General features: G+C 36.2%; 1 protein-coding gene across 1 annotated transcript in view; it reads right to left on the bottom strand.

The window, feature by feature from the left end:
* The window catches only part of LOC132098672 (receptor-type tyrosine-protein phosphatase zeta-like), a 51844-nt gene extending 34540 nt beyond the window's left edge, over nt 1-17304 (bottom strand). Inside the window, exons 1-2 of the mRNA XM_059504778.1 lie at nt 16868-17304; nt 4595-4660 (exon numbers count right to left, since the gene is read on the bottom strand). Coding sequence (XP_059360761.1) covers nt 4595-4660; nt 16868-16931 — 130 coding nt within the window. The 5' untranslated portion in view covers nt 16932-17304. The remainder of the gene's footprint in view (nt 1-4594; nt 4661-16867) is intronic.
* Between the last annotated feature and the right edge of the window lie 445 nt (nt 17305-17749).

The raw sequence follows: 17749 nt of genomic DNA on the forward strand, positions 1-17749 counted from the left end.
GCAGCGGCATCCCCTGTAATCCATCTGGGCTTACTTCATATGCACCCTTTTCAGTGGTGGACAACAAGCCGGAACATTTCACCCCATTGTCTTCCGCATCGGACGATTTCATTGACACGGAGGTGTGTTATGTCAATAAGACAATGGATGTCAACCGAATTCCTTCTAGCTGGAGTTCGGCTGGGGATTTGTGCTTCCCGAGAGACTGTCACGAGGGACGCATGTTTGACTGGTTGGGGAGCTGTTTGTCAAGGGCGCCCAGCTCACAGAGTATGGACGGCGACACAACGCAGTTGTTTCTGTTGAAACCACCGAGACTATAATGAATTCTAGGGCAGCTTCTACGAGACGCTTATATGCTTTCAAATAGAAACTGTTTTCGACCTGGTGTGGAATTCGTAATTGGATCCGGTTTACTGCCCAGTGGCTTCAGTACTGGAGTTCCTTCAAGACCGTTTCTCTGATGGAGTAACGCCAGCCACTCTGAAAGTTTACGTGGCAGCCATTTCAGCTAACCACATATATATAGATGGTGCTTCAGTGGTCCGTCATCCGCTGGTCTCTCTTTTTATACAGGGTGCGCGACGGTTGAGGCCTTTCCGCCCTTTGCGAGTTCCTTCATGGGATTTATCCATTGTGTTGCAAGGTTTATCAGGGCATCCGTTTGAGCCCTTTGAAACTATACCGGATAAAATCCTGACTTTAAAGACAGTTCTTCTTGTGGCTTTATCCTCCCTCAAGAGAGTTGGGGATTTACAGGCTTTTTCTGTTTCGCCCTCGTGCATGGATTTTGCACCAGGCTCTGTGAAAGTATTGCTGCGACTGAGGTCTAATTATGTCCCTAAGGTCGCTTCGAACCCCTTTCACTTTCAACAAGTGGTCTTGGAGGCTTTACCCCGTGCAGAGGCGGAGTCAGGAGATCTGAGTCTTTGCCCTGTCAGAGCGCTGAAGACTTATGTTGATCGAACAGCTCCATGGCGTGAGTCCGACCAGCTTTGTCTGTTAGGACACAAAATAGAGGCCATGCTGTCACAAAGCAGCGCATGTCCCATTGGCTGGTGGAGACTATATCTTTCGCCTATCAGGCGCATGGACTCGCTTCGCCCTTAGGAGTTAGAGTTCATTCCACGAGAGCAGTGGCTTCATCACAAGCTTTCTCAGTGGTTCTTCTATATATGATGTTTGTGCTGCGGCAGGATGTTCCTCACGAGCAATTTTGTCAAGTTTTACAGTCTGGTTGTGAGGATGGCTCCTGGCTCCCGGGTTCTCTCCGCTTGAGCAGATGCTTTCCTTGGATTCCAACTATCAGGTACGTCAGGCGTTATGGTATAGGGTTCCCATACGGTGACGTCACCGCAGCATCGAAGTGACCTATGAAAGGGAACATCTCGGTTACGTATGTAACCACGGTTCCCTTTATAGGGAACGAGATGCTGCGGTCCCGGCCGTTCCGTACCTTGATAGCATTTCTTCAGTTCATGAAATCTGAGTGAAATAGCGCGCGGCACTCAGGTATATGATGCGTACGCATGCGTAGGGCGGTGCCAAGCGCTATTTGGCCAATAGGATTGGCGGGATGGTATAGGGCTTCAGACATTCGTCACACCGAGAGGTGTTCCCATACGGTGACCGCAGCATCTTGTTCCCTATTCAGGGAACCGTGGTTACATACATAACCGAGATGTTAATTTTATTAACTACTAGCAATAACTAGCTACTAGCAATAACCATTGTTAAGGGATTAGCTACTAGTGTTCATTCTTTAGTTACTAGCACTTATTCATTAGCTACTACTTTATTACTAGTAACTTTTTAAAAGACTCATTAGATAGGAGTACCTATTCATTGGACACTACTTCTTATTTATTAGATACTTCTTTATTACCATCAAAATAGATACTAGTACATTTTTAGGATTAAAATGGCTTGCCACACACACACACACGGATATGCTGTAATCAAAGAGAAGTGCTGCTGCTATGGTAACTGCTAGTCTGTGGATGCAGCATAATCACAGAGCCAAAAGTAATTTCAAGGATTTTGAGACCTCTGGGCTACTCTGAGATTTTGAATATTTCTAATTTTCTAACAGCACGTGAGGTCAGATCACTCACGATCAGAAGCTGAAATTACAGGTAAATTTGGCCTATGATGCATGTGAATGAATGTGAGAACCATTTCCACAGATGGAGGTCAGTAAAGGGGAGAAGTAAAGCGAACAACCTGTGTGAATGTCTGTGGACTAACTACAGACTCATAAACGAGCATCTATCCACAAAAACAAACCTTCTCTGATGGTGAGCAACTGAATAGTAGGCTACAACATAATACAAAATAAAAAAATGTATAGTATAATATTTAAATAGTTTAACAATTAAAAGTTGATATTTATTTAAGTTTAAATTGTATTTTTTTTGTTATTATTATATTATATATATTATTTGATTTATTTTATTGAATATAATTTTATACAAATACATGTAACATTAATACGATAAATGTTGCAAATGATTTTTTTACCATTTATATTTTAAATTATATATACAAAAAAAATGACAATTTAAACAAATAATTAGCTGCATTCATTTAATGATTTTTTTTATATTTAACATATTTCTTTAAAACTATATTTTATAAATAAGTTTATAAGATATATTATAGAAGATATATATATTAATATATATTCGGATAATACTCATAGTTAATATGTAATAATTCAACAAATAAATGCATGCAGCTCGAGTCCGAGTAACTTGTAGAGTCGTTTCCATGACTGCATTACCTCATAATTTCACATTTAACTCAAGCGTTACCTGCCTGTTCTTTTTTAAATTGACTAGCTATTTCTAAATGAAAATGTATTTATTAATATATTTAAATACACTGCATGAAAGGTAATTTAAAAATAGCATAATAGGTGCTCTTTAATATATATATATAAATATATATAAATGTGTATATATATATATATATATATATATATATATATATACACAAATAAATGTACTAGAAATTTAATTTAATTGAAAATTATAAATATTTAAATATATTAATATTAAATATATTTTAAATGTAATATATTCTTCATTTTTTAGATTTTAGATTTTTAGATATTATATTATATTATATTATATTCATATATTTAAAATTTAAAATGAATACATTCACTGTCCACTCTGTTAAATTTGGCTGAATGTTCCCACAGTAAAGGATGCTAACACAGATTAGAGGTGAAAAGATGAGGAGAAAATAAAGTTTGTCAGTGAGGATCTGGGGAGAGAAACAACATGCTGTGGAAAAATTCAACTGATATAGGGCACTGCACTGTTGAACATTTTCACAATTAGTGCATAATAAACAGACAAATAAAACATGAACCAAAACAGACATTTCCCACACACCAGGAGGGACAGTGAAGCATTACAGAGTCACAGTGTGACTGTCAGCTGAAGAACCGGGGGTCTATGAACAAACTAGCATTCAAGCTTGAACAACTTTTGATTGTGATGAGAGGGGTTTACGTGAAACAATGAGAGTTAAAATAGAGGAACGTGTTTCGTTCTCTTTCTCCACAGGTTTGTGCTGTGCCTCACAAGCATGCATTCTTTCACATGTTAATTCATTTAGTTTTGACTTAGTGAACACACACACACACACACAGAGAGAGTCCGTATCCTACTCTTCACAGTCAGACAAACAAGTTTTCACAAGACAGTAACATTTGACTCTATGCAGACTTGCACCAGTTTCAACATGACAGCAGTGATTATCTCATGGATGTCTTTAAGAAACCAAGACATGATGTTCTGAAGCTGATCTGAAACATGGATTGCGTAAAGTGCTTTACAAACAAAAAGTGATAACATTTTTAACAATATGTCTGGCAGATTCCAATAGAGCTCAAATAAAAGATTCAAATAACAGCGTTCCTCCAGTAAAGCATGGAGGGTGTTTGTCTATTCTATTCTATATTATTCTATAAAAAAAATACATTAATTAATTTAACTACATGATTCATTTCATATTTTTCATATATTCTCATCAGTCACTGGCACCATCTGGAAATGTGACGTCACATTTGTTTTGATGGTTTCCCCGTCAGGGAGTGACTCAGTTTTGTTCCCTATTCCAGGGAAGAGAATGACTGTGCATTTTAAATATTCAGCTTTTCTATACTGAAAACTGAAACTATATAAAAATTACATTTAAAAACTTGGTCTTGAAAAGGCCTAAAAGCCACAAAACTGTCAATCCCATTCAAGTGTCCTCCGGCCTGATTTAAAAGCCACATGTCAAGGCCCTCCAACAATCCTGAATGTCACTTACTCTTTTGAAAGACTCGAGTGTCTTAAAGTGTCTCAGACTTTCAGCTAATCTCTGCACTGGCGGGTCAGTGGTCGACTTACTGCCGTCGTTTCGTAATGGAGAACAGACATTGATCCGTCATTATTCACTTCCATCTCCTGCTACTTTATCCCTGTATCTCGCTCACAGAAGAAAAGCATTTAAGGCGTTTGGGTTGAAGCCAGTGCTTTGCCACACTGGAGTCTGGTATAAAGCACACAATAAGGGCGTTTGTTCACGGTGAACCCACCTGTGTAAGACCAGTCAACGTCCTCAGCGAATTTGCGCTGACCTCTCAGGTACGACACAGCCAGATCTGGAACAAGAAAGATGAGGAGGGCTGGAGTCAATGCACTGTTCATTTAGAGCCAAACATACACATAAAGCAGAAAGTTCAGAGAAACCACAAAATAGAAATAAAAAATAAAACAGTAATTATCTGTAGGTTGTAGAGTTTTGCACATGCAAAAGTTGCCACGTGCTCCTATGTGGTTTCTAGGGTCTTATATAGTGCATTGTTAAGTGGTTGTAAGCTGTTTTAAATGGTATATTTAGTGCATTTTTATGAAGCTGCTAAGGCATTGCTGTGGTTGGTAAGTTGTTAAAAAAATTGCTATGTGATGGTATATATGGTGTGTTGCTATGTTTTTAGGGGACATTGCTATGTGCTTGCTAAGGTGTTCTAAGTGCAATATAGTGCATTATTATGTGGTTGCTAGGATTTTGCTATGTTTTTGGTAAGGTGTTCTAAGGCCGTGTTTACAGTAGTGCGTTTTAGTTTTAAAACGCATTACTTTTGCTACACTTACGCCTATCGTTTACACTACTCCTGCGTTTTCCACGTTTGAAAGCAGAGACGTTTGAAAATGCTGCTGACCCCGTTTTCATTTGAAAACTCTGGGGTTGCGTTTCAGTGTAAACAAAACAGTGGAAAATGCACTAGTGTAAACGGGGCCTAAGTGTATTGCATTATCATGTAGTTGCTTGGGCATTGCTATGGAGTTGCTTATGTGTTCTAAGTGCTATATATAGTGCTTTATGTAGTTGGTTGGCCGTTGCAATGTGGTTGATGTGGATTTCTAAGTGGTATATACAGTGCATTGCATTATGGTGGCTAGGATGTTGCTATGTGGTATATAGTGCATTGCTGTGGGATTGCTAGGATGTTACTGCAAGTTACTTTCAAACTGATGTCACCAGACTAAAGCTGTCTTTCCTATTCGACTCACTCTCGAGTGACTGAGGTATAAATATCTGTAAATTAAAGTGTGATGAGGGAAAGGTCATTATTATCACTGTAAGACAGACTGACTGGGCGTTTTTCATTACTGTCTGATGAGCATGTGTGTGTGTGCTGGTGTTTGGTGTCAAATGTGTGTGTGTGAGACTGTGAGGACACCTGCCAGAAACATCTAAACACACACGTGTCACTGCTGTACAAGGGAAAGTGGAGATGAAAGGACACATGAGCTCAAACACACACGGTTGTGTCCGGATTATAGCCATAACCTCTGAGAAACTACAACTCCAAATGTTTTGATGGGATTTAAAGGAATAATTTACCCAACATTGAAAAAAAGGTAGGAAAACTACCAGCACATATACCAAACTGTAACCAGTTAAACTAGACATAAAGTCCAAGAGTCAGTGTGTGGATCAGATGTAAAATGCCCTTCCAAAGGAAAAAAAAAAATATATATATATATTATATATATATATATATATATATATATATATATATATATATATATATATATATATATATATATATATATATATATATATATATAATATAATATATATATATATATATATATATATATATATATATTTTTTTTTTTTTCCAAACCACCTATCCTCACAATATTATATATTTAATAGAAATAATAAATTATAATAAAAATTATGATTTTAGAATATAAAATAAACAACATTTGTTATATTTATTTTTTATTTTATATATAAAAAATAAACATAACATACACGGTTATATATTTGAATAAAATAATAATGATTTTATCATCATTTTTTACAAGTTTTAAATATATTTTTAAAAATACTTAAATACTTTTTTAAAAATAGGCTTTGTGTTTGATGGTTGTGTTGATTAAATCCCAGTTGGCCGAATGATGAAACTGTGAGTGGAAGAAGCTCTTTTGCTCGGCTCGTAAAACAGAATCCCGGGCCGTTTCACAGGAACAGTATCATACAGCGACCTGCGCCCCACTAAAGCTGTTGAGCTTCTTTGGCTCGGCTCCATTTCACAGGCACTGAGAGAAAAGCCTGTGACAAATTAGATTAAAATTGCTCACAGTTTGATGTTAATGAGTCTATCAACAATAAAGTAAGCTCTTTACTGGACCCCTCGTCCATTTCACATCCTGCATTCTCACTGCATCCTCCACAAGAAACAAAATAAACACAACTGCGGGTTTTCTTCAATTTTCCAGATAAACAAAACTATTAGACATTTTTTAAAACAAGCAGCAGTAATTGACGTCTATGTTCACGTCTCATCCAAATTACTGTGATTATGACCCCTGGAAACGATGCGTTTCTATACAAAACAATGAAATTCATTAAAATAAATGAAAGAAATCAATATGTTTAAAAGTAATCAGATATTTTATACAATATTCACAATTATTTAAAATATTTAAAACTATTAACTTATCTGCATTATTTACATACAACCGTTCTCTTTTGGAATTTAATCCATATATTTAATGTAATAATTATTATTATTATACCTTTACTTATGATTACTATTTTAAAAAATAAATACAATTTTTACATGAGTGGAAGTTGCAATCAAAATGCAATCATTATATTTTATGTAATCATTTCATATAATAATAACAAAAATGTTTATGTAAAATTCTCACATAAATGGCAAAAAACGAATTGTTTCACACAGAAAGTTGCTCCCTGACTCACTTTAACTATTATTTGGGGAAGTCATGGCCTAATGGTTAGAGAGTAGGACTCCCAATCGAAAGGTTGTGAGTTCGAGTCCCGTGCCAGCAGGAATTGTGGGTGGGGGGAGTGCATGTACAGTTCTCTCTCCACCCTCAATACCACGACTTAGGTGCCCTTGAGCAAGGCATTGAACCCCCAACTGCTCCCCGGGCGCCGCAGCATAAATGGCTGCCCACTGCTCCGGGTGTGTGCTCACAGTGTGTGTGTTCACTGCTCTGTGTGTGTGCATTTCGGATGGGTTAAATGCAGAGCACAAATTCTGAGTATGGGTCACCATACTTGGCTGAATGTCACTTCACTTCACTTTAATGTCACTGTCATTTGGAAGAAATGGCACTGTGTGGTGGAAGAAGTCAGAACATTTATAAAGTTTCCAACTTTACAGTAAAAGTTCTGAATCTACTCTTTAAGTGCAGAGTTTCATGAATGAGAGCTATCTGGCAAGCAGAAGTTGTTTACTACAGCCTGAATGTAGTCACTCGCTCACAGTCAAAGCTTCGGCTGGGAAAGATTCAGAACAGTCTTGGGGAAGCCGGCCAGCACGTCGTGTTTCTAACTCAAGAACAACAACAAAAATCAGAGTCCCCCTCCTCATCCGGACACTAAATAACATCCCCCCTCGCCTGGATGAAACACCCTGTGAACTGCTTTGTGTCTGGCGATGCTCTCATATGATGAAGAACACCTGTTTGGCACATGGAAACAAAGAGTCATAGCCTAAATTCACAGTCCACAGTTGTTAATTTAATTATGACGTGTTCCCAAAGGCACAGATTATATTTGGATCCCCAAGGTCAAGAGTTGGAAAATAATTGAAGACAGAAAAGTTTAAAGCTTTGCTATAATACGACCAATTTTTACATCCTGAAATATAATCCATCTTTACTTGCCTAGATGAGAATTTAAAGGGACAGTTCACTCAAAAATGAAAATTCGGTCATCATTTAATCAACCTGAAGTTGTTCCAGAACTGTATACCTTTTTTTTAACTGTTGAACACAAAATAAGATATTTTGAAAACATTGGTACTAAACAGTTGATGGCAGCCATTGATTTCCATGGTATAGAAAAAAATACCATGGAAGTCAAAGACATTTATTTTGTATATATAAAAAACTAATAATAATAATGTTTTAAAAAAAGCCATAGAATTTGGGTAGTTGACCAAAACTTTTAATTTTGCCATCATTTACTCTCCGTTATTCCAAACCTGAATGACTTTATTTCTTTTGTAGAACACAAAATAATTTTTTGAATAAAGTAAAATAAAATGTATTCACATTTGCAATCATCCAACTTTTAGTCAATGAATTTGTCTGTATCACTGCAGAGCAGTAAAGTTACATTTAAACAGAATAAACAGGTTTTTATAAGACACTGGAGAAAACTAAATCAAGGCTGTGTTGCTGTTGTGGGATTTTCTAACCTCATCCATTTTTTTAAGGATACTTTTGTAAACATAACATCCTTGGCCCTGTTGTGAGATCTCCCTGTTGACCAAGGATGAAAAAATAAGCTTTTTTACACTTGTATTACTAGTAAACTACATGAACCCATAATAGAATTCATATTTAAGATTTATAAAGATAGTTGAGCTTTTTACTGATTTTTGAAGAGAATGTACATAGTTATTCTGAATAAATAAATAAATCTATTTATTTTTGCATATAAATATTATTTAAATTAGTAATAAATGATATATAGCAAACATTTCTAATCAATGTTTAACTGATACAACAAACAAATAAATAAACAGTATTTTTACATTTTCTGAAGAATTTTAGTTGCTTTCGATAAATAAGTCTGCTAAATTAATACATGTAAATATGAAGAACAAGTCAGTGACTTTCTCGGGTGCTCAATGGTCAAATACAACCAAATATAGCAGAATGTGCTTTAAAGCAAATTCATTTAAACATGCTACTTGTCCCAGAAGGTTTTGTGTGTGTGTGTGTGTGAACAGTCTAAATTCTAAAGCACGGAACACTGTCAGTGCACTAATTTGAGCACAGGAGATAAAAATGACAAAACTGACAGATATAAGAAAAAGAATATAGCTGTTTATATAGCAATTACGGGGCCAAGCACTCCACCGGCAAATTGAGGAGCTAAGCTTGGCATGGAGCATCACACCAAATGCAACAATGAGCATAAATACAACCTCTCGTAGCATGATTTATTGGCTTATCAAGTGTGACCAATAGGTGGCGCTGCTATCAAATGTATATGGTGTGTTCAATGTGACTGACATTGACACACACTACGTTTGGTGTCAATATGCCAAAGCATTGCAGAGCTACAGCTACAAGTGCCATTTTAGCATCATGCCTCAAATTCGTTGCTGCAGTATGCGAAAACGGATTTGTCTATCGACACAAAATCCATAACATTTTGTCAGCACAGTCTCTAGATTATCTCACTCGATTTTGGTGAAAATCGGACCAATGATTGATGAGGAGTTCGAAAAAGTAGGTTTTCAACATAAATCAAAATGGCAGACAGGAAGTCCAGCTGGCATATTTGGTATCTATGATAAACCATTGAGACCATTCATTACGTTTCATTGCAATAGGCTAATGCAATAAAAAGTTATTAGCATTTTTATAAATATAATTATTACTGGTTAATGAATGGTTTATTACTCTTGACCAATAGGTGGCGGTTTTAGCAAATTGATGTGGTATGGTTAGTGTGAAGTGACAGTGACACATACAAAGTTTGGTGCAAATATGTCAAAGCTTTATAGAGATATATCCTCGAATGCATTTTTGCACCGTGCCTAAAATTTGTAACAGTGCTGTATGAAAACGGTTATGTCAATCAATATAAAATGCTTAACTTTTTGTCAGCACTGTCTGAAGATGATCTGACTCAATTTTGTTGAAAAATCGGACCAACAGTTGAGGAGGAGTTAGAAAAGGTAGGATTTTAACATAAATCAAAATTGAGGAAAGGTAATTCAGATTTCCTACTAAAAAATTGGTATGTCTATTGTCGACACAACCCAATGAATATTTTGAGATCAGTTTTATTACAATAGCCTAATGCAATTAAAAGTCATTAGCATTTTTGGAAATTTTATAATTGAAGGTTAATGAATGGTTTATTACTCTTGGCCAATAGGTGGCACTTTTACCAAATTGATGTGGCATGGTCAGTGTGAGGTGACAATGACACATACAAAGTTTGGTGCAAATATGTCAAAGCTTTGTTGAGATACAGCCTCAAATGCATTTTGGCATCCTTCCAGCAAATTTGTTGATGCGCTAAATGAGAACCGTATTAATCAAAATGGCAGACAGGAAGTATGGCTAATTCTCACCATGACCCAAAGAACATAGGGAGACCATTTTCATTTCAATAGTCTAATCCAGGGCTATTCAATTGGCGGCCCGCGGGCCACATGCGGCCCGCCAATCATCTCCATGCGGCCCGACGGCACCAACCTCCCTCCTCCTCTTTTCGCTCCGATTGACCTGAGAAACGTTTTACGTGTGAATATTTCAGCAGTTATTATATGTGTCCCGAATTTATGTCAACTGAACCAGCGATAGGCTACCAATCCTTCGTGAATGAATCATTCTTTTGGTTCGATTCTTTCTAAACGCGCTTGCATAACGGTCTAAAACTATTCGGATTCATTCGGACCGCTCCGTAACTGAATCATCTGAAGCGGTTTCTCGTTCAGTACAGTTACAACAAATAGCGATGTTTTCAGTTGTTTCACTAGTTGTTTAAACACGGCCCAGCGCGGAGTTGCGTTTACTCCCGGTCCCGGACACACTAATATTAAACAGCGTTGCGACAACCAGTGGAAGCGTTTCAGTTCGACAGAAACATTTCTGTTACAAACCACAAATCACTCGATGATTTAATTAGTATTAAATCGGATGAAACAGCCTCAACATTCCCAACAAGACTGATGAGGAAAGCAGGAGAAACATTGTGGCATGACCGAAATTAGAAGACTTTAAATCCCCTAATCACCCTTACAAACATTTACCACATTTACTGTAGTAATTTACCATGGTTGGGCAGAAATGTGCAATATTTATATTGAATACTATGTAGTAATAAATAAATATAGTAAATATATACTATAATATTATATAGTTTAATAGTAAATATAGTGATTTATATTGCATTAGTTTTATTAGGTGGGTAGAGGAATATATATTTAATGCTTGTTATGAAATTATGTCAGTTTCTTTGTAAAGGTGCGTATAGTTTTTAACTTGTGTTTAGGCATTTTTTATACAGTGGGAGCCTGTGGTTAACAAGTCTCACTGTCAGAATATTTTCATTTAAGCATAACAATTATAAATAAAATAATTATTATTTCTCACCAACAGCTATAAGTTTGTATAAATAATTTATTTGTTCTAAGGAAAATAGTTGTACACAGCTGTAAATTATCAAGTTTTTATTTATTATGGTTTTATATATTTGCATACTGTTGGGTACCACATTTAAGTAAATACCACACTTCTTTAGGGTTACTTTAGCTTATTTATTGAAACTGTTATGTTTCAATAAATAAGATAAACCCCCAAACCAACCCACCGGCCCACCTCAACTTTTCGATTTGATAATGCGGCCCTCGAATGAAACTAATTGAATAGCCCTGGTCTAATCTATTCAAAAGTTATTAGCATTTTTTAGATACTTCATTATAACTCTTGACCACAAGGTGGCGCTGCCACCAAACTTTTTGAGTACCTTCAGGGCATGGAGCCGAATATTTTTGTAATTATTTTCATAACGATACGATAATGCGTTAAAAAATACAGCATTTTAAAACATAACTCAAAATGGCCAACGCCTAAAATGGATGACACTCGACTCAACATGACTCACTGAATCTAAAGAGACCAGTTGTGTGATTTTTGGCCAAACCATTCAGAAGTTATAAGCAAAAATATGCATTTTTCATATCTCCTGACCACCAGGTGGCGCTGCGTCGAAACACTGCAGGTAGTCTCAGGTCATGATTATTATAACACACACCAAGTTTGGTCTTAATATGCCAAACCGTTGCCGAGATATAGCCTCACATGCACTTTTGCATGCTTTTCGTCAAATTTGTTCACGTGTCATTCAAGAACGGTTGGACGAATCAATTTTAATTCCATAAATTTTTGATAGCTTTGTCTGAAGATGATCTGAGCAAATTTTCGTGAAAATCGGACTAACCGTCTAGGACGAGTTCAAAAAAGTAGGTTTTATGAAAAATTTAAATTAGCGAAAAAACTACATCTTGCGTTTTTTAAATTTTGGGGTTAATTCGACTTGGCATGAGCCAAGGATTCAGAGGAAAAAAGAATTTTCATTTTCTGGCTTACAGTTCAAAAGTTATTAGTATAAAAATATTGAAATTTTGGACAAGTAGTAGCGCTAAAGAGTTGGAGTTAGAGACTTCAAATTTGTTATAGTTAATGTTGGGACTGTCCTCTATCAGTGTGCCAAATTATACAACTTTCCCGCAAGCGGTTCTATGGGCTGCCATAGACTTGCGGCGGAAGAAAAAAATTACGCTAACGGATACAATAGGTGCCTTGCACCTTCGGTGCTTGGCCCCTAAAAAAAGATAAACTAGTCAACCTAATACTTTATCTGCTGAAGCGGTATGTGAAGTTTTGTACCAAAGTACAGTAATACTGTAAAACAGAGAAACAATACTTTTCTGTGAGACTACACCAACTGATGTGAAATCTAAAGTTCCATGAGGAACCTTTAACATTCATGAAATCTTTCAAGGTTCTTTAGAGCAGAAAACAGTTCTTTTGATAATTGAAATGTTCAAAAAAGGTTATTTTAAGAACTGTTGACTGAAAGAGTCTTTGAGGAACCATATATTGTTCTCCTGTTGCATCACTGTGAAAATCCACTTCCGGAACCTTTAGTTTTTAGGAGTATGAGAGCGAATGACTGAAAACACACACAGATATAATATACACAGTGCTGGTCACAGCACATCCAAGCAGGAGATGCTCTCCATTCACTTTTAGGATGTGCCAGTGGAAACTCCTTGACAACAGACAGAACCTCCGGTGGACTTCCTCCACAGTCTTCCCAATTGCCACGGACACCAGGTCAGATCCGGGAAAAGCTTTCCTTCCTCACCTCACTGTCTGTCCGCTGGATTGAGCCAAATGCCTTTTATGAGTTCAGCCCACTGTCAGCGGTTTACTAGAGCTCCAGCTCCACATCCTGAGGTCAAGAGCAAGAGATTTGCGTTTTCCTTCAGCGTTCAGCCTCATTTTCACGGTTTCTCCAGTTCTATGTCTCCTCTCTAAACATACAAACTACAGATAAGAAGAAAATCTGTAGATGCTTATATAGAGAATCAAAAAACAGGCTTTAATAAATATTTTCTCCGAATGTCAACACTATTTTGGACTGAAAATAAAAAGAAAGAATCTGCTTAAGTTAAGCATGTGACAGGTGTGAGATTTTGCCAGAAATCCCATTAATAAATGGTTATAAAAACTGCACTTATATCTCGGGTATAAAGTCTCATATTCTCATGAGAAGAGCATGCTATTAATGAGTTTTGCATCAAAAGGCTTAAAAATGTGACATCCACATGCATAAACACCAACCTCAGTCAATGAAAGCGATACTCGGCATGGTGTAAATATCCAAAATGACTTCAATCTAAATCAATCACATTGGAAAGCTATGCAACCACTTGGAAAAATGGAAATAAGATGGCTAGCCATCTCATTGTCTGCCATTTGTCCTCATTATAGGAGAGTGTTTCTTCAACACTGAATGGCTTTTCTCAGGAGAATGAACAGCTAGTATGAGACTATAAAAATGCTCTTTCCTAAACTAATAGCATCAGTTTCAGCACAAAACTTTTTCAGGTTGATTAAAACCAATGCACATTTAATATCTAAAATACCTCTGTTCATTATGTAAGTCTCCATCTATAAGATGACATAACAGTACAAGCAGCATTTCCTGGAGCTGCATTAGACACAGAGTGGAGCTGTTTAACACTCAACAGACACGAGTCTGCGCTGGTGTTGCTCATTATCTGACACGACTCTGACCTGTAACAGTTTGCCCTGTGAGTTTAAGGTGAATTCAGTGTTTCGCAGCAGAAATCAGAAGGACGTGATTTAACAATCTCATCTATTCATGTCCCAATATACAAAACTCAGCGGAGTTGTTTTTTATGCTACGAATGCTGAATTTTAGATAGGCCATAATCGTCAATAATTAATGTGGATTTAACACAGATTTATTTATTTATGAAAAAGTATATATAGAGCAATGGGTCTCAAAGGGTTTTGGGTCCAGGAAATCCACAGGCACAATAATTCGCAAAATGATTAACATAACAGGCTGAATAAGAAAATGAATCATTTTGATTTTGAATGGCTTCATGCTCTCATTGTCATGAATAATTCACCACATAAAAAACACACTGTGGTTGGCAAGCCATTTTTATCCTCATTGTGAGTGGACTTATATTTAAATGTATTCTGGGTTGTATTTTCTTCTATGTTGTCAAGTTTTGTTGGTAACACAATCTGTCCCTGATGCAACTGTTTCATTTGACAAACTTCTACCAAATCACAGTAGTTTGCATTAAAATGCCACACTGCATTTCCAACAATTTCAACCTGAAAACTTAAGTTCAGTCTTGGTTGTTTAAGTCATTTTAACTTAAATTATATCAAACTGACTTAAAAAAATTTTTTTGTTGAATCTCATATAAATAAATTGCTTAACTTATTTTGATGAGTTAAAAAAAATGTAAAAGCATACCATGACTTACTGATCATGTTATTTTTTTTTACAGTTCATTTGATTGGATGCACAGCTTTTGACACTAAAAGATCTGAGAAATTTTTTCTACTTTAAACATTCATTATAGCTATTTATTTAGCGATTTATTATGCATTGTTATATAAGTGGTTAAATGATCATTTTATGCATTTAATGTGTATACTTAGTGTTTTTTACAAAAATGTAGAAGATTAAAACAGTAAAAATCATGTACAAATGTGCAATGTACATGTATTAAATAAGTACTCTCTGAACATTCTTTGGTATCAAGTAACTTTGGAAAAACGTTCAGGTTTCTGGTGCCAAATACCAACAAACCAAAGCCCATGAAGGTCTGAACAGTAGCTTTTTTTGCAGGCTTATGATGAAGCATGCAAAATCTAAATTATATATATATATATCCTAAAGGAGATATGGTTATGTGTTATGTCACATCACTACAAGCTGGGACACATTAAAACTATTACAGATTACATATTTTATGATCTACTTTAACTGATAATGAATGGGAATCAAAGCTTATTTTCAATATTATATTATACAGTTGTTGTGTGTCACAAAGTATGACAACTGATTGGTAATGTCTGTCACTTTCAGATAACATCTAATAATGAAATGGTTTAGATTGTGCAGGCAAATCAATAAAAATCGATTTTTCACCGTCAGTCATTTGATCAAGAGAAACTAAACCACATTTTCCAGATCACCACCCATGCTGTGCTTATTTAATTTGGATACATGGCAGGGTGACCCTGGTGTGAATCCATCAATCATGTGTTTGGTGGGCAGAAGCTCTCTCTCTTTCTCTCTCTTCCTGCTGCTGGCATTAACGGTGAATGAGCATCACTGAGACAAAAGCACCACAAAAACAGACTTCCCCTGCCATCACATCCAACAACAGGGTGTAACATGCACCACCAGCACTCTACAAATCTCCAACACACATCAGTGAAAGCACAGATTCCCGTGGAACTCCAAAACATGGAATAACTAATGCTTCGGAGTAAGATCAGCAACATTTTAGAATAAAATAGACAAGACAATGGTGCATTGTGACAGCTCAGAGATCAACTTTGAGCAAAAGAGACCTGTGATGTGCCAGCATGCAGGGCATCAGAGATGCAGATGGCTCAAGACCCATGCCGTCAAAAACACACATCTTTATATTCCCCCACCATGTCAAATAACATTTAATTCAGCAGGATGAACAGAGACAGAGAGATTAAAAGACCATCATATCACTGATCGAGTGCCAAGAGCAAAGGAAATTACATTTAGGCAGCCTGCATGAACCAATACATTTATTCATAAACATATTGAAATGCTGGGGGTTTTTTTCACTACACACTTGTAAGAACCTAAAAAGTCACTCAAATAACCACAAATAAAGCAAAATATAATGATTATAAACTATATGAACTATATAAAGGTACCAATACATTGTTCACACAGAAGACATTCTAATGAATTCAAGTCTAATATATTTTAAAGCATATTGTCATATAGGACTGAGATAAATATTCCCAACAGTTGTTGCAGTGCATAGATTAAACGCAATAACCTAAACTTTCATCAAAAAATAATGCATTCATCAATAATAAATTCATAAATGCATAAAAAAACCTGTGGAAATAAAGCTTTTTGGATACATGCAACTTTACGTATCAATGCATTCATGTCCAAAACGAAGCATTAAGCATCTAAGAAGACACATCTATCACTCAGGACTGTATTTACTTGATACCTGTGTGACAGATGAGCCACAGCTGCGCGATGAACAGATGTGATTTGGCTGTGATCAAACGCATCGTCTTCAGGCTTTTAACGCGCTCGAGTTAGACGTTGATTGGAGATCTGATCTATTGAAAACACAGTAACAGCTATTCCAGTGATGTTACAGTGGAGCCATGTCAGTGTTTCGCGTATCCTGTTCGTCTTTCCCACGCTAGAGCTTCATTCACTGTACGATCACAGCGCGCGAGAGGAGAGACGCCGCGTTCACGCGCCGCCCACAGACTCCACAGTCTCGCGCACTCTCTCAATCACGGATTCACGGTTTAAATAACGGGAGGTGCACTGTCAAGTAACGGTAAAAAAGACATGCAACATAAAATTAAAAGTAAAGGTCACCTTTTATAATATGCTCAGAGCTTTATGAGATATAAACAAGTAATTAGTCAGTTTTTTGGATTATGTGTGTGCGCATGCATTGCGGTGTAAATGATTTAATTGTAATTTTATGCTGAAAGCTGACTGTTGACACCTGTTGGACTGCTTGAAAAGAAAAAGCAAATGTAGTTTTTATAGTTTTAAGTGATGCCTTAGTAATAGGGCAGTATAGTAATCTAATTATACATATACATATATATATATATATATATATATAGTGTTGGGTAAGTTACTTAAAAAAGTAATTAATTGCTATCTACAAATTACATTTTCCACAGTGTAATTAGATTACTATACTAATTACTCTCTCTAAAAATATTTCATTACTTATTACTAATTACTTTCTAAATCGCATATTAACCACGACCAGATGAACAAGGATAGACCTGAAACAGCTCTTTTAATTCTTTCAAATAAAATATAGAAAACAGCATACATTATTCTTGAACTTACCTAA

This window comes from Carassius carassius, chromosome 22 (assembly GCF_963082965.1).
Source record: "Carassius carassius chromosome 22, fCarCar2.1, whole genome shotgun sequence".
Classification (NCBI taxonomy): domain Eukaryota; kingdom Metazoa; phylum Chordata; class Actinopteri; order Cypriniformes; family Cyprinidae; genus Carassius; species Carassius carassius.